The sequence below is a fragment of the Schistocerca nitens genome, chromosome 1 (assembly GCF_023898315.1).
Source record: "Schistocerca nitens isolate TAMUIC-IGC-003100 chromosome 1, iqSchNite1.1, whole genome shotgun sequence".
In the NCBI taxonomy this organism is placed as follows: domain Eukaryota; kingdom Metazoa; phylum Arthropoda; class Insecta; order Orthoptera; family Acrididae; genus Schistocerca; species Schistocerca nitens.
The window spans coordinates 606706668-606725254 of NC_064614.1; the positions used below are offsets into that span (position 1 = coordinate 606706668).

General features: G+C 39.9%; 1 protein-coding gene across 1 annotated transcript in view; it reads left to right on the forward strand.

The window, feature by feature from the left end:
* LOC126256766 (NAD(P)H pyrophosphatase NUDT13, mitochondrial-like) overlaps positions 1 to 18587 on the forward strand; it is a 76752-nt gene that overhangs the window by 34597 nt on the left and 23568 nt on the right. The window contains exon 3 of the mRNA XM_049955507.1: positions 10932 to 11175. Coding sequence (XP_049811464.1) covers positions 10932 to 11175 — 244 coding nt within the window. The remainder of the gene's footprint in view (positions 1 to 10931; positions 11176 to 18587) is intronic.

The window sequence follows — 18587 nt, forward strand, 5'->3', positions numbered from 1 at the left end:
TGCTCTCAGAGAATTATTTTGAACAATTAGATCAGGAGCCCACTGTAAGTGTAAATAGTTGCGAAAACATACTTGACCTCTTAGCAACAAATAATCTTGAGCATTATAACAGATAGAGGGATTAGTGATCACAAAGTTGTTTTAATGAGACTGAAAACTAACATCCAAACCCACCAAAAATAAATGCAAAATCCACCTGTGTAAAAAGCCACTAAAAATTTGTTAGAGGCCTTCCTAAGAGACCATTTCCACTCTTTCCAATGTGAATATGTAAGCACAGACCAGAAGTGGTTTAAATTCAAGAAATAGTGTCAGTGGCTATTGAGAGACATTTACCAAATAATAAGAGATGGTACTGATCCCCCATGGTATGCTAAACAGGTCAGAACACTTGTTGCAGAAGCTACATAAAATTTAAAAAAAGCATGCCAAATTTAAAGCAACACAAAATTCTCAATATTGGCAAAGTTTTACTGAAGCTCAAAATGTAGCATGAACTTCAATGCGAGATGCTTTTAATACTTTTCATAATGAAACTTTCTCTCAAAATCTGGCAGATAATCCAAAGAGAGTCTGGTTTTATGTTAAGTACATCAGCAGAAAGACAAAATCAATACCTTCACTGTGTGATAACAATGGTGACATTATTGATGAAAATGCCACTAAAACAAAGTTACTAATCACGGTTTTCTGAAATTTTGTCACCAAAGGAGATTAAGTAAATATTCCAGAATTCAAACCAAGAACAGCTGCCAGCAGTAGACACTGCTCGATGTAGCAAAGCACCTTAAATCACTTAATAAATGCAAGGCCTGTGGTCTTGATTGTATACCAGTCAGGTTCCTCTCAGACTATGCTGATACGATAGCTATATATTTAAAATCGTATACAACCGATTGCTCATTGAAAGACCTGTACCTAAGGAATGGAAAGTTGCACAAGTACACCAATAACCAAGAAAGGAAATAGGAGTAATCCACTAAAAAAACCATATTGCTAATGTCGATTTGGAGTACGATTTTGGAACATGTACTGTGTTCAGACATGATGAGTTATCTTGAAGAAAACTATTTATTGACAGACAGCCAACACAGATTCAGAAAATATTGTTCTTGTGAAACACAACTAGCTCTTTAGTCTTGTGAAATAATGAGTGCTATTGACAGAGGTTGTGAAATTGATTCCATATTTTTAGATTTCCAGAATGCTTTTGATGCCATATCTCACAAGCAACTTCTAATCAAATTGCCTGTCTATAGACTAGCATCTCAGTTGTGAGACTGGATTCATTATTTCCTGGTAGAAAGATCACAGTTTTTAATAACTGATGGAAAGTCAATGAGTGAAACAGAAGTAATAGTGGGCATTCCCCAAGGAAGTATTATGAGCCCTCTTTTGTTCCTCATCTACATAAATGACTTAGGAGACAATCTGAGTAGCACTCTTAAATTGTTTGCAGATGATGCTGTCATTTACTGTCTTGTAAAGTCAGCAGATGATAAAAACAAATTGCAGAATGATTTAGACAAGATACCTGTATGGCACAAAAAGTGATAACTGACTATACATAATGAAAAGTGTGAAGTCATCCACATGAGTACCAAAAGGTATCTGCTAAATTTTGGTTACACAATAAATCACACAAATGTAAAGGCTGTAAATTCAACTACTTAGGGATTGCAATCACAAATAAGTTAAGTTGGAACAATCATATAGAAAACACTGTGGGTAAAGCAAACCAAAGACTATGATTTAGCTGGCCGTTGTGGCCAAGCGGTTCTAGGCTCTTCAGTCCAGAATCACGCTGCTGCTACGGTCGCAGTTTTGAATCATACCTCGGGCATGGATGTGTGTGATGTCCTTAGGTTAGTTAGGTTTAAGTAGTTCTAAGTCTAGGGGACTGATGACCTCAGATGTTAAGTCCCATAATGCTTAGAGCCATTTGAACTACGATTTATTGGCAGAACACTGAGAAAATGCAACAGGTCTATTAGACCACCTACACTACACTTATATGTCCTGTTCTGGAATATTGCTGTGTGATATGAGATCCACATCAGATCGGATCGGTAGAGGACATCAAAAAAGTTCAAAGAAGGGCATCTCGTTTTGCACTACTGCACAATAAGGGAGATAGTGCCTCAAATATGATACATGAATTGGAGTGGCGATCGTTAAAACAAAGGCATTTTTTATGTATATATGCTGAATCAGCAAGTGAAAATCTGTACCAAGGATGGGAATCGAAATTGGGTCTCCAGCTTACTAGGCAGCTGCATTAGCCACTAAGGCGTTTTTTGTTGCAGCAGGATCTTCTTGTGAAATTTTAATCACCAACTTTCTCCTCAGTGTGAAAATATTTTCTTGGCTGTCACCTACATATGGAGGAATGATTATTATAATAAACTAAGAGAAATCATAGCTTCCACAGAAAGATTTAAGTGTTTGCTTTTCTCATGTGCAGTTCGAGAGTGGAATAGAAGAGAAATAGCTTTAAAGTGGTTGAGTGAAACCTCTACCAGGTACATAATTTTGAACTGCAGCATAATCACGTTGGTGTAGGTGTAGATGTAGATGAAAATTTTCTCATAATTATTTCTTCATGCAACATGTTGTACACTTTCTACGGAAATGCCTGTTGTGTCAGGTATTTCACATACCTTTAATTGCCTTCTGTCCGATACAATATTGTGTATTTTCTCAATCTATGATACAGTTTTGGAATATCCTTCACACTGTCTCCAAGAACGTAGCGCCACATTGGCATTGAATTTCTCCCCCTCCCCTTTTTTTAACTGTTTAAAATTAAGGAGAAAACTCCTTAAAAAAACTTTACTGAACTGAATGAATTTCTATTGGCAATTTTTTATGATGGCATGTTATCACAGCTTATCGAGTTGAAGAAAAAGCACACATATGACTAGCTTAAAAACTGCAAAAAGAGAACTATTCTGCAAACCAAACTGTGACTTCAACTATGTCATACCTGGTCTTCACCTTGTGCTGTCTGTTTCTGTGTGCTTAGTTGTTCAGTCACTTGCATTGGTCACATTAAGTTTTTTACTTTGTTCATACACTCTGCTCCCCCATAGACTGCCTTGCACATTGAGTTTCATTTCCTCTTCCAGGGTTCAGCTTCTTGTACTTGAGCCATGATCAGCTAGTGTAGTTACATTTGTGCTGACAGTGATGGTTTTGTGGAATTTTAGTGCCTGTGAAAATACAAATGTGGCAATGTAGGACGTTCTTACATGTGACACTTTTATTTTGTAGTTTTAATTTGTGGCCACCATGGACATTTTTGCAATGTCAACAGAAGTGGTCGCACCTACAGGTGCAGCAACAAAAGCTGCAGCAGTAGCAGAAGCAGGAACTGTTCAGTAGAACGTAGAATTGCTCTGCTATCATGCTGCACTGGTGGTGAGCCAGGCACATGCAGAGAAGCTTTGTCCCCTAATGCTGTTTGCCGGCTTTGACAAGTCTGCAGGAGGTGGGAGAATTATCTGCATCAGTTCTTGCTGCAGTCCCAGGTAAGACCAGTCATCGATCCAGCTGATAAAGCTGCCTTGTCACTGTCCAGCAGTGCAGAGTCACATGAAATCATGAAAAATTTGAAGCCCTCTGCCAAGCCTGAGAAGCTTACCTTTGAGGAATGCTATCAGCTGCCTACTCAGTATTTTGGACATCAAATCCATATGATGATAGCAGAGTTGCAATTTAACTAGGACCACAAACATTTTGCACAGTCGTTATGTGTCATGGATCACCAACCTGTAAGGTCTCTCATTCAAGTGTCGGTTTGAGTGCCCCAGTCTGCTACCTCATAAGCAGAATCACTAATTACAGACATGATTGTCTGGTTAGCACGCAACATCAAGGTCCAAACCAAGGCATTGACCTTGTGTAACCCTTTCTTAGCTAAAGTTGAACACATGGCAGTGCCTTTGGTCTACTTTCCAACAATTGGCCAGTAGGGAAGTTAGATACATGTGGTAAATAGCCCCTGGTGCCTGTAGGCTTGGTCAGGCAACCATGACTTCCACTGAGCCACAGAGTGAAGCGACCTTTGATGACTCAAGTGCATTGACATTATGACACTCTCCGCCTTCACTCACTGAGAACGCAATGGGTACAAATAAGTCAAAGAGTAATAGTCGTTGCTCATGACATTTCTGGATTCTCAACGTTGTTCCCCTTCTGCATCTATTTCCACTCAGTGGAAAAGTTGGTGGTGCTACCCTAATTGTCGTGTGGTGCATATTTGACAGAACTGCCCATAAGTAGGCACCATGTGTGGGGTATGTTGAAAAGTAGGCCATTTGGCATAAATATGCAACAGTGGCGAACCACAGGCTGGCCATTGGAGTCCACGTAGTTTTCTCTGAACTTGGAGGCTGTTTCCGATGCCCCAAGAGCAGCACCCCAGTGTATTCTGCTAACACTGATCATGGATGGGTGATTGATTGAGTTTCAAGTTGTTATGGGAGCAATAGTAGGGTTAATTAACTTAGACGTGTACAGATTCTTGTGCTGAATTACATCAAGTTCTACGCCAAGTTCTGTCTTATAGTAAACAGTGTATTGCTTTGAGCGGGTGAGCTCCACTTCTGTAAATTATGTGGAATGGCAAATTATGTTGTTAGTGCTTAATTCACTGCTGGCACAAACCATGTTTGGCTTCCATATAGTGCACAAAGTACATTTAGGGTCTTCGTCAGTACCCTGTCAAGACATGGACTTTTTACTATGATCATATGACCAGCTGTTTGGGGATACTTTGAGTTGGGCAGAAAACTTCAAAGCACACATCTCCCTTAATCCATCAGTGATACCTAAATTTGGTCACCCCTGGCCCATTTCCTTTGCCACACATGGCAAAGTAAAGATGGAATTGCAGCGTTTGAAGGGCCTTGGCATCATTTCCCCTATTTTGTCCAGTCAGTGAGCCACTCCTTGGACAGTGATTCAGAAGCGAGACAGTGCCTTGCGCCTCTGCGGCAACTGTAAACAGATGGTCAACACATGATATTTCATGGACTCCTACCCTGTTCCATGGCTGGAGGACTTGTTGGTAAAGTTATCAGGGGGCCAATATTGTTCACACATCAGCTTGTGCAACACATACCTGCAGTTGCCATTGAACGCCACTTCTTGGAGTTTGTTAGTGCTCAACATCGTCTTTTGGTTTTACGAGTTCAATTATTTGCTGTGTGGAATTTTGCCTGCACTGGAATTTATCAACAATGTAAATAGGGAAGATATGTAAAATGATATCCATATGAGGAGCTACTTACTTATATGAATAATATGAAGTGTAGAGATGATTTATATGATGAGTGTAGTGATGTGTAGAGAAGTTACGGAGCATGGAGGCATTTTTGTGTGTTTATTGAGGCGATTATGGAGGATTAATAGATGTTGAGGGCATATTTTTTTGGAGAGATGATGATATTGAGTCAAGAGGTCTATGTAATGGAGATTTATGTGAGTTTGAGAGGTGTATGAAAGTTGAAATATTTTAAGAGCTACTGATTGAACATTGTCATTTATTTTCAAACAAGTTGTCCTGTTTATATTTGTATGTATCGTAAGTGACGATGAGGAAAGTATGGTGGTGATAAACAGAGGATTACTTATGAAGAGCAAAGGGATGATGATTTGATGATCTAATCGGCTGTTGAGGTTGGTGATTCACACTTTTGTATTGGGTTAAAAAAATGCTGGCACAGTATAAGGTGTATTGTGTACTGATGTTTCTAATTTTGAACTATATGTCAACATAATAAGATGTATGTACTATCTTAATTTGAAATATTAATAACAACTGTTAAAATACGTAAGTTTAATCTATGGCAGAATGAGTACCCATTCCTTCTGAAACTTAACTTCTGAACAACCACATTAGTTGGAGATTTATTTCTGCAGAACTTAATATAAATTAAAGTGTTGACAATTACTTGTACAATTTGTTGTGTTGAAATTGTTTCACCAGATATGTTTCATGTTAGTATTTTGTTAAATATAGGAATAGAGTAGCCATTAGTATGAGATATTTTCTCTATACCTTTCACATGTGGCACTGGAGATGAGGTGAAATAGTGATGATAGTATGGATAGCAAAAGCCCTGCTGAAAGGATGGCACACCAAAGGGGTTAGCTGAAATATGTTAAGTGAAATAGTGATGATAGAACTGACGGCAAATCTGTGCTGAAAGCATGGCACACCAAAGGGATAGATACATACGTACATATATATCTGTGTGTGTGTGTGTACATATTTTTTGTAATTTGTAAAAAGTTTTTTTTCACCTGCGGCTGCAAAGAAGCCTTCTTAGGGCAGGGATGTAAGGTGTCCGCAATCCCTTACCCAATGATAAATGCATTTTTTGTCTCACACAGGTCGATAGTAAGCAAAATTGAGTGTCAAGCATTGATAGTTCTAATTGAGTGAAGTGTCAAGAGTTCAGCTTCGGAGTCTGTCGAGTCTGGACAGAGGCGTGAGCTGTGTGTCAAACCAGATGTGTGAGCCCACTGCCATGGGTTGTTCCTCAGTAAAACGCTACAGATTCATAACATATGATATTCCTGACAATTGTTTTATAAAGGCTTAGTGTGCTGTGTATTTGTTTTTTGCGTCGACCATGCCAGCCTCCCATTTAATTGCAGTGAGGCTTCTGTGTGTTTAACATTGTTACAGTGTGTAATGCAATACCAAAAATACTGACCTTTGATGAGATTAACCATAACCTAACCTAACCTAACCTAACCTAACCTAACCTAACCTAACCGGTTAGGTTAGGTTAGGTTAGGTTAGGTTAGGTTAGGTTAGGAAGTGTGAGACGAAAATAGTGTCTGCCTAAAAACTGTTTCTGAACAGAATATATCAGTCAAACAACGTAAAACATCTTGGCATTGGTTATTGCAAAACCTTTATCATTGTTTGTGGACATTGTTGAGCTGTCGCACTGATTGTAAATGACTCTCGAAGCAGCTGAATCTGATTAGCACTTAGGTCATGGTTACATCAAAATTAACACTAGGCTGCTATTTTGGTTAATAACAAATGATGCCATAATAATTAGGAGTGCTTCAAATGATATCTTGCAGCAAACGCTGCTTGATTTTCCTTCAGTGGCAGGGGAAGTTGTGACCACATGGCCACCTACATGCTACTCAGAAAATCATTTCAGCAGTCTAGGCAGGATGGCCTTAGTGTGTTCCTTCAGAAGAGAAGTCAGTGTGGTGTATGTTTTTTCTCCTCAAGGACAGGGTTGTCCCTCTGGCATTGCGTCCTCCTGCGCTCTAGCTGCTGCTGCTGCTGTTTCATATGAAGGCTTTGGCACGATGTCACATCTATTGGCCACCAATCAGTCACAATATCAAACATCTTGTGTGGGCTTGTGCAGCCTGTGCACAGTACCAGGCGGCACCGCTGCATCAGTTCTTCCCTTGGCCAGCCCGGAGCACCCTTACACAGGGTACGTGCCACATTTACAGACCCCTTTTTGGAAACCATGTGGTTGTTGGCAGTGGATGTGTTGTCATTGCCCAATTTCCCTTACATTGCCAAACTGTCTTCCACAATGTCCGACAGCTGCTGTTTGTATATTGTCCACCATTTTTGCTGTTGAGGGTTCCAATCCCCCAGACCCTTGTATCTGATAATGGCCAGAAATTTGTCTCAAGGGAGTTTGAAGTTTTTAGTATTTGCAACAGTAGCCAACATATGACAGCCGTCCTGTTTCATCTGACTTCTAAGTCCTGGATGGAACACTGCATACAAACTTTCAACACCAAAATGAAGAAGTCTGTGTCTGCTTCGTCCCACAACAATACACTGTTTAGTTTTTTCACCACATACCGAGCAATACTGGTTGACAGGTGCAGTCTGGCAGAGCATTTGCTGGAGTGTCAGTCTTTCAGATTTGTACACCTAAGTTGCATGCCTCGGGCCATTGCAGCCCACCGCACTTTCATCATGGGGCTGCTGTTTGGGCCGGCAGCAGGTGTGGTTGCCAGATGTGGTAGTGGTGGTCCACAAAGGCTGGCATTTGTTTGTAGTGGATGCCAGTCACAAGCAGCTGATCTGTCATTCCAGTCAGTTGCACCCTCAATCTGTTGGACCTGCAAAACTGTTTTCTCTGTGTCTGCCATATGACAGGGATGGTTGAGGCATTTTTCTGGTAGGATGTTTCCAATTGTGGCAGCATGTGCACCTGCTGCTGGCCCCACTGTCTTACATTCACATGTGGAGTAGGATGCTGCCTACAATTGCTTCTGCAACCTCTGCTGTGAAGCTCATGTAATTGGAACTGGTGCCGTCCTTTCCCCACTCAGTCATGGATGAGTCCTTGCCCCAGCTAATGCAGGCAAACCAGCCATTATACCAGTCTCCGTAATCTTATACCACACTGGAGGCATCAGCTGCTTTGGCATTGCCTACTTCAGGCATAGATCTGCACTTCTGTGATGGAGGTCATAGCACAGATTTGAACATTTGTTCCCTAAATGGCCTTTTCAGGGGGGAGGGATTTAATATCTCCACCAGGGGATGTTGATGTAGATGCATATGAGCTGGGTGGATCTCATGGCAGACTAGTGCAGCATGCTCTCATGGATGATGCGTGTGAAGCATTTTATGGGCTGAATGACTGTCCCTGGTGTTTACTGGCAGCAATGATAGGCTGCGCCAATTAATTTTTATGCTGACTTCTTCTACTTCAGACCTGGTGTTCACCTGTTTCTGTTTCCATGTACTGAGTTGTTCAGTCACCCACACCGGTATTTATTCATTTCTATGCAGTGTTTGGACTCTTTATGTTCCTCTGAAGATTGACTCGCATGTCGAGTTTCATTCCCTCTTCCAAGGTTTAGCTCCCCGTCTTTGTAATCAAGCCACTGTCAGCTAGTGCAGATACATTTATTCCAACAGTAATGATTTTGTGGCATTGTCTTGCCTGTGCAGATACAAAAGTAACAAAAATCAAATTTTGTTGATATTAATACCCATAAGGCAAAGAAGCTTCCTTCTTGCTCTAATACAGACTGCTTCAATCACAAGTTTAGCTCTCCAAACTCCAGTTTGTCTTTCATTAAACTAAGTTTCACAACTTTCAATGTTCTTTGGGAAAAATTCTGTGGGTTTCCTCACGCAATAAAAGTGACTGTAAATAGCTAGCGTGTACTGTATAAGATGCTATATGGATTTAATGATGAACCACATTTTAGAGTTTTTTATGATACTTAAGGGTAGTACCATAACCATTGCTTTTATGATCCTCAGAAAATATAGCTAATAAATCAAAATCAAGTGAAGCAAATGTGTTTGGAAGAAAACAGAGTGAATCATAGGATATATAGGATAAAGGATCATTAAATAGTGCTTGCATTAATGATATGGAGTAGGGCATGTGCATATGTGGAGACACACATCAGGATAAAGGCAAGCTGATGGTGATGATACTGGACTGAAATGAATATAGTCTCCCTTTCAAATACACTTGCTCAGGTGCTTTGGCTGAGATAGCAGAAAAGACTCACTAAGATTGTGTGGAATGAAAACAGTGTATGTCAATAACTTTGAACTGTTCTCACACAAATTCCAAAGGTCCCAACACGTTTATCAGAGCTATTGGGGGCATAAAACTGAGAAATGTGTTTTAATATCTAAATAATACAATATCAAAGCAAAGAAGTTTTGAAATATAACCTATAGGGAAAGGAATGCCTTTTAAGTAATTGTAATTAGCTACATATTCAGCAAACCATATTCATAATAAATAGTTTGATGTGGAATGTGTCATTTGTACAACAGTTACAGAGTACTTACATTCAGCTTCTCTGTGTGATACTGAAGATTTTCAGAAGTGAAAAAAAACATTTACCTGCTTTCAAACAAATTTATTTCACTTCCTTACTAGCCAAAGTAATTTCAATTAAGGTTAGTGTGACGAAAGATATCAAGTTATGTGAATAATATGGGTCACTGCCTCCCCCCACTCTGAGGTAGCACCACTGTGTTGTTAAGGCATTGAGCCATGAGCTGTCAAGGCAGACAGATGTAGAAAAGGAGGGGGGGGGTGTTAAAGATCCAATGCATATTGAGAATTTGTGTAGGGATTGCATGAGTAATGTAGTACATGATGATAGGGAGTGCTCTGTCAATAATGTATCAGCTATTTAAATGTTTTGAAAGCCCTACAGTTCTTGACTTTTACCCTTTGTCATGTGGGGGCAATGGTGTTAACAAAAGACTGCTACAACAGTACTGACATTGTTTAGCTAACATTGGTGACTATTCATTTCACACTAGACAACTGCTACATTAGAATGCAACATTTTTCCTATTAATATTGTATCTGCTGTTGTTCTCAAACTTATGAATTGCTGAATAAATATATTATCAGAGAATAACTTTAATTAATACTCTTAGTTACTACAAAATGCTTTCAAGTTGTACTTGTATAAATCCAATTGTTACTTCATTACGGGGTACCTTTTTGCACAATCGAGCAGTTAACTTATCCTGAAATATTATCATTAAGTGTTGTGGTGGAGTAATTATGCAAAGAGTTAACATTTCTGAGGAGTGGGTTTAATAAACTCATCTGTCCATCCAGATTCAAGCTTTCCTTAATTTCTCCAAATCACATAAGGCAAATGCCAAGATGATTTTTTTATTTTATTGACATAGTGATAAGATATGTTACAAACAGTGAAAGGACCAGTTCTTGCTATAACATTCAAAAGAATTACAGGCTGCATATAATTACGATTTTCTTGCGTTTCTTAGATAACCTCAACATAAGGAAACCAACATTTATGGAGGTTTTCTTAGATGCATAGATTAAAAATAGCAGTTAACCTGATTGTACTAAGTGATTTATATTGTGCAATCATATATTTTTTGTTTGGTTGTGAAACTGTTGCAGGCTTTAGCTCTCCTAAAATGGAATGAAGAGTTTAATTTTTGCAGTTCTTGTGGTCAGAAACTGACTCCTGCACCTGCAAGGACACAGAAGAAATGTGTTTCGTGCCATAAATCTCACTATCCAGCAGTAAATCCTGTTGGAATAACTTTGGTCAGAACTTATGACAACAGCAAAATTTTACTAGTACGTCAACATTCACACCCACCTGGAATGTATACGTGCATAGCAGGCTTCGTTGAATCAGGTATCATGTTTTATTTCTAGTTGCAATATGCAATAAATCCGAATTTTTCTTATATGAGTGCCTCCACATTATGTAAAGTTGGATTAATACAGTAACAAAAAAGAAAAGCTACAGCTCTAAAACCAAACAACAATTTTAAAAAAGTCAAACAATGTTGGCTGCATTGACATTTAGCTCACACAATATTGTGGGGTTTATAACCCCCCCCCCCCCCCCCCCCCCCACAATGAACCATGGACCTTGCCGCCTTGCCGTTGGTGGGGAGACTTGCGTGCCTCAGCGATAGATAGCCGTACCATAGGTGCAACCACAACGGAGGGGTGTCTGTTGAGAGGCCAGACAAACGTGTGGTTCCTGAAGAGGGGCAGCAGCCTTTTCAGTAGTTGCAGGGTCAACAGTCTGGATGATTGATTGATCTGGCCTTGTAACACTAACCAAAACGGCCTTGCTGTGCTGGTACTGCGAACGACTGAAAGCAAGGTGAAACTACAACCGTAATTTTTCCCGAGGGCATGCAGCTTTACTGTATGGTTAAATGATGATGGCGTGCTCTTGGGTAAAATATTCTGGAGGTAAAATAGTCCCCCATTCGGATCTCCGGGCGGGGACTACTCAAAAGGATGTCGTTATCAGGAGAAAGAAAACTGGCATTCTACGGATCGAAGTGGGGAATGTCAGATCCCTTAATCGAGCAGGTAGGTTAGAAAATTTAAAAAGGGAAATGGATAGGTTAAAGTTAGATATAGTGGGAATTAGTGAAGTTCGGTGGCAGGAGGAACAAGACTTTTGGTCAGGCGAATACAGGGTTATAAATACAAAATCAAATAGGTGTAATGCAGGAGTCGGTTTAATAATGAATAAAAAAAATAGGAGTGCGTGTAAGCTACTACAAACAGCATAGTGAATGCATTATTGTGGCCAAGATAGACACGAAGCCCACGCCTACTGCAGTAGTACAAGTTTATATGCCTACTAGCTCTGCAGATGACGAAGAAATTGAAGAAATGTATGATGAAATAAAAAAAAAAAATTATTCAGATAGTGAAGGGAGACCAAAATTTAATAGTTATGGGTGACTGGAATTCGGCAGTAGAAAAAAGGAGAGAAGGAAACGTAGTAGGTGAATACGGATTGGGAATAAGAAATGAAAGAGGAAGCCGCCTGGTAGAATTTTGTACAGAGCACAACTTAATCATAGCTAACACTTGGTTCAAGAATCATAAAAGAAGGTTGTATACATGGAAGAGGCCTGGAGATACTGACAGGTTTCAGATAGATTATATAATGGTAAGACAGAGATTTAGGAACCAGGTTTTAAATTGTAAGACATTTCCAGGGGCAGATGTGGACTCTGACCACAATCTATTGGTTATGAACTGTAGATTAAAACTGAAGAAACTGCAAAAAGGTGTGAATTTAAGGAGATGGGACCTGGATAAACTGAAAGAACCAGAGGTTGTAGAGAGTTTCAGGGAGAGCATAAGGGAACAATTGACAGGAATGGGGGAAAGAAATACAGTAGAAGAAGAATGGGTAACTTTGAGGGATGAAGTAGTGAAGGCAGCAGAGGATCTACATCTACATCCACATTTATACTCCGCAAGCCACCCAACAGTGTGTGGCGGAGGGCACTTTACGTGCCACTGTCATTACCTCCCTTTCCTGTTCCAGTCGCGTATGGTTCGCGGGAAGAACGACTGTCTGAAAGCCTCCGTGCGCACTCTAATCCCTCTAATTTTACATTCGTGATCTCCTCGGGAGGTATAAGTAGGGGGAAGCAATATATTCGATACCTCATCCAGAAACGCACCCTCTCGAAACCTGGCGAGCAAGCTACACCGCGATGGAGAGCGCCTCTCTTGCAGAGTCTGCCACTTGAGTTTGTTAAACATCTCCGTAACGCTATCACGGTTACCAAATAACCCTGTGACGAAACGCGCCGCTCTTCTTTGGATCTTCTCTATCTCCTCCGTCAACCCGATCTGGTACGGATCCCACACTGACGAGCAATACTCAAGTATAGGTCGAACGAGTGTTTTGTAAGCCACCTCCTTTGTTGATGGACTACATTTTCTAAGGACTCTCCCAATGAATCTCAACCTGGTACCCGCCTTACCAACAATTAATTTTATATGATCGTTCCACTTCAAATTGTTCCGCACGCATACTCCCAGATATTTTACAGAAGTAACTGCTACCAGTGTTTGTTGCGCTATCATATAATCATACAATAAAGGATCCTTCTTTCTATGTATTCGCAATACATTACATTTGTCTATGTTAAGGGTCAGTTGCCACTCCCTGCACCAAGTGCCTATCTGCTGCAGATCTTCCTGCATTTCGCTACAATTTTCTAATGCTGCAACTTCTCTGTATACTACAGCATCATCCGCGAAAAGCCGCATAGGACTTCCGACACTATCTACTAGGTCATTTATATATATTGTGAAAAGCAATGGTCCCATAACACTCCCCTGTGGCACGCCAGAGGTTACTTTAACGTCTGTAGACGTCTCTCTATTGATAACAACATGCTGTGCTCTGTTTGCTAAAAACTCTTCAATCCAGCCACACAGCTGGTCTGATATTCCGTAGGCTCTTACTTTGTTTATCAGGCGACAGTGCGGAACTGTATCGAACGCCTTCCGGAAGTCAAGAAAAATAGCATCTACCTGGGAGCCTGTATCTAATATTTTCTGGGTCTCATGAACAAATAAAGTGAGTTGGGTCTCACACGATCGCTGATTCCAGAATCCATGTTGATTCCTACATAGTAGATTCTGGGTTTCCAAAAACGACATGATACTCGAGCAAAAAACATGTTCTAAAATTCTACAACAGATCGACGTCAGAGATATAGGTCTATAGTTTTGCGCATCTGCTCGACGACCCTTCTTGAAGACTGGGACTACCTGTGCTCTTTTCCAATCATTTGGAACCCTCCGTTCCTCTAGAGACCTGCGGTACACGGCTGTTAGAAGGGGGGCAAGTTCTTTCGCGTACTCTGTGTAGAATCGAATTGGTATCCCGTCAGGTCCAGTGGACTTTCCTCTGTTGAGTGATTCCAGTTGCTTTTCTATTCCCTGGACACTTATTTCGATGTCAGCTGTTTTTTCATTTGTGCGAGGATTTAGAGAAGGAACTGCAGTGCGGTCTTCCTCTGTGAAACAGCTTTGGAAAAAGATGTTTAGTATTTCAGCTTTATGCGTGTCATCCTCTGTTTCAATGCCATCATCATCCCCGAGTATCTGGATATGCTGTTTCGAGCCACTTACTGATTTAACATAAGACCGGAACTTCCTAGGATTTTCTGTCAAGTCGGTACATAGATCAAGTAAGTAAAAAGACGAGGGCTAGTAAAAATCCTTGGGTAACAAAAGAAATATTGAATTTAATTGATGAAAGGAGAAAATATAAAAATGCAGTAAATGAAGCAGGCAAAAAGGAATACAAACATCTCAAAAATGAGATCGACAGGAAGTGCAAAATGGCTAAGCAGGGATGGCTAGAGGATAAATGTAAGGATATAGAGGCTTATCTCACTAGGGTAAGATAGATACAGCTTACAGGAAAATTAAAGAGAGCTTTGGAGAAAAGAGAATCACTTGTATGAATATCAAGAGCTCAGATGCAAAACCAGCTCTAAGCAAAGAAGGGAAAGTGGAAAGGCGGAAGGAGTATATAGAGGGTCTATACAAGGGCGATGTACTTGAGGACAATATTATGGAAATGGAACAGGATGTAGATGAAGATGAAAAGGGTGATATGATACTGCGTGAAGAGTTTGACAGAGCACTGACAGACCTGAGTCGAAACAAGGCCCCGGGAGTAGACAACATTCCATTAGAACTACTGACAGCCTTGGGAGAGCCGGTCCTGACAAAACTCTACCATCTGGTGAGCAAGTTGTATGAGACAGGCGAAATACTCTCAGACTTCAAGAAGAATATAATAATTCCAATCCCAAAGAAAGCAGGTGTTGACAGATGTGAAAATTACCGAACTATCAGTTTAATAAGTCATGGCTGCAAAATACTAATGCGAATACTTTACAGATGAATGGAAAAACTAGGAGCCGACCTTGGGGAAGATCAGTTTGGATTCTGCAGAAATATCAGGACACGTGAGGCAATACTGACCCTACAACTTATCTTAGACGCTAGATTAAGGAAAGGCAAACCTACATTTCTAGCATTTGTAGACTTAGAGAAAGCTTTAGACAATGGTGACTGGAATACTCTCTTTAAAATTCTGAAGGTGGCAGGAGTAAAATACAGGGAGCAAAAGGCTATTTACAATTTGTACAGAAACCAGATGGCAGTTATAAGGGTCGAGGGACATGAAAGGGAAGCAGTCGTTGGGAAGGGAGTGAGACAGGGTTGTAGCCTCTCCCCAATGTTATTCAATCTGTATATTGAGCAAGCAGTGAAGGAAACAAAAGAAAAATTCAGAGTAGGTATTAAAATCCATGGAGAAGAAATAAAAACTTTGAGGTTCGCCGATGACATTGTAATTCTGTCAGAGACAGCAAAGGACTTGGAAGAGCAGTTGAACGGAATGGATAGTGTCTTGAAAGGAGGATATAAGATGAACATCAACAAAAGCAAAACGAGGATAATGGTATGTAGTCGAATTAAGTCGGGTGATGCTGAGGGAATTAGATTAGGAAATGAGACACTTAAAGTAGTAAAGGAGTTTTGCTATTTGGGAAGCAAAATAGCTGATGATGGTCGAAGTAGAGAGGATATAAAATATAGACTAGCAATGGCAAGGAAAGCGTTTCTGAAGAAGAGAAATTTATTAACATCGAGTATAGATTTAAGTGTCAGGAAGTCATTTCTGAAAGTATTTGTATGGAGTGTAGCCATGTATGGAAGTGAAACATGGACGATAAATAGTTTGGACAAGAAGAGAATAGAAGCTTTTGAAATGTGATGCTACAGAAGAATGCTGAAGATTAGATGGGTAGATCACATAACTATTGAGGAGGTATTGAATAGGATTGGGGAGAAGAGAAGTTTGTGGCACAACTTGACTAGAAGAAGGGATCGGTTGGTAGGATATGTTCTGAGGCATCAAGGGATCACCAATTTAGTACTGGAGGGCAGCGTGGAGGGTAAAAATCATAGAGGGAGACCAAGAGATGAATACACTATGCAGATTCAGCAGGATGTAGGTTGCAGTAGGTACTGGGAGATGAAGAAGCTTGCACAGGATAGAGTAGCATGGAGAGCTGCATCAAACCAGCCTCAGGACTGAAGACAACAACAACAACAACAACAACAACAACAACATACCCCCTTCTCCCTCCTTTTTTTGTTTTATGGGGCACACCTATTGGTAGGAAGCTTGCTCTTCAAATTATCATATTGAAACCACACATAGCTAACACCTGATAACTATGTAAAGAAATTGCTTTTAGATATGCAACACTTAGCTAGTTGTGTGTTCCATCGATCAAGTGAGAGGTAAACCAAATCTGTAACATTCTGCAACTTACATATGTTGCTTAGTTGGAGCTAAATGGCAATAATCACAACTTGTTCAGCCCTATTATCAAGTTCAGTATTTGTCTCCCCAAAGTTCTGAGTTGAATATCAGTTAGCATTGCCACCCCTTTTACAAGGACTCTGTGGATTCCACTAATTTATATTAAGACAGTTCTAGTAGCAATCAGAGTGGGGAATTATGTAGTATTTGATCTCAGTCCACTAAAAGAGGGCACATGTTGACTCCTAAAGTGTCACTGACACCTAAAGTGTTACCTCAAGGCTGCTACAATGGATATCTCGTACAGCTGCATCGCTGCTGAATGGCACATTCCGTTTGTGAAAACGGAAGTGCAGAAAGTATGTTTATACGCCGATTACTGGGTTTAAAAAATTTTTGGGACATTAGTAAAGTATGTGGAAACTATTTAAATCATAATATGTTTATATTTTAACATATAAAGTGTAAAAAATTGTGAAATACTGTTTGTAACTAATCAGCTACAATGTGTATCTACACCGTATTTCAAAACGCAACCTGACCATGACAAGAAGAGATCAGGAGAAAGATATCTTGGAGTGGCTGGAGATCCCTTTATGCAGTGAAGATAGTCTGGACTCATCATCTGATGACTCTTCACAATACCCAATTTACTTTACGCACAAATATGAAGATTCTGGCAACGGCAGTCATAATGAAAGATGAAGTATGGTAACAATGCAGTCTTCACAAAGCTTACAAGCTACTCCTGGGACAGTGCTACCTACTTCTTATTATTTTTCCTTACTTAATGCCAGTGAATAAGTCTCTGTGAGTGTTCAAAAATGGTTCAAATGGCTAGGAGCACTATGGGACTTAACTTCTGAGGTCATCAGTCCCCTACAACTTAGAACTACTTAAAACTAACTAACCTAAGGACATTACACACATCCACAGGATTCGAACATGTGACCGTAGCGGTAGGAAAAATAATAATAATAAAATAAAATAAAATAAAAATTACATAAGCTTCAGTAGGTTACAAAATCAACACAAAAATTTATTTAAATGTAGCACAGAATTAATTTAAAAATTTTCATCTTAATTTGGAATGTGCAATAGTTCTATTTGATATGATAATCCTTAAAGCAATTTTTATTTTTGTGAAAGCATAATGGTACTAAACGCTTTTCACAATAAACCTATGTGAATCCATTACATCTAGGAGATTTACATCTCTGCTTATTTCCAAGGGAGATGGAAAATAATACACTTGGTCCAGTCTTACATCCTTTGGTGAGCAGTTGGTCCTCTACTCTTCTTTGCTTGGATTTGTTGTTCCAATTCATTGCCTGGTCTCCCACATTTTGGTGTTGCGGTCTCAGCATAGCATAAACATTCAGCAACATCCAGGCACAATTTTCTTAGCTTTATGGTCTTTAGATTCTCTTTAAACTCTGCTACTCTTTTGTACAGAATCCATGCATTTACTATGTCCATATCTAACAGATGATAGAATATTCTAAGATACCACTTCTGAGATTCGAACATGCGACCGTAGCGGTCACGCGGTTCCAGACTGTAGTGCCTAGAACCGCTCGGCCACCCCGGCCGGCCTCTGTGAGTGTGTATGGAGAATGTCCACTTTTGCAATTTAGCAGAATTCCCAAGCACTAGTTGATATAAAGTTGTCACTATGGTATGTCAGTTAACTGATAAATGCATTTTGTAGCTGATCAGCTACAAGCCATTAATTTGTATCTAAGACCCTCAAATTTTGAAATACATTTTTTAAACTATTTTTCTGGCATTTAACACACCTGAACGCAGCAGTGGGAATTTTTTCAATAAAAAATAAAAAATTCATGCATTTAAGGGTTAACTGATACAATCAGATCAGGGGATGGCTCATTTAGAATCAAAACTGGTCATTTTTAAAAATT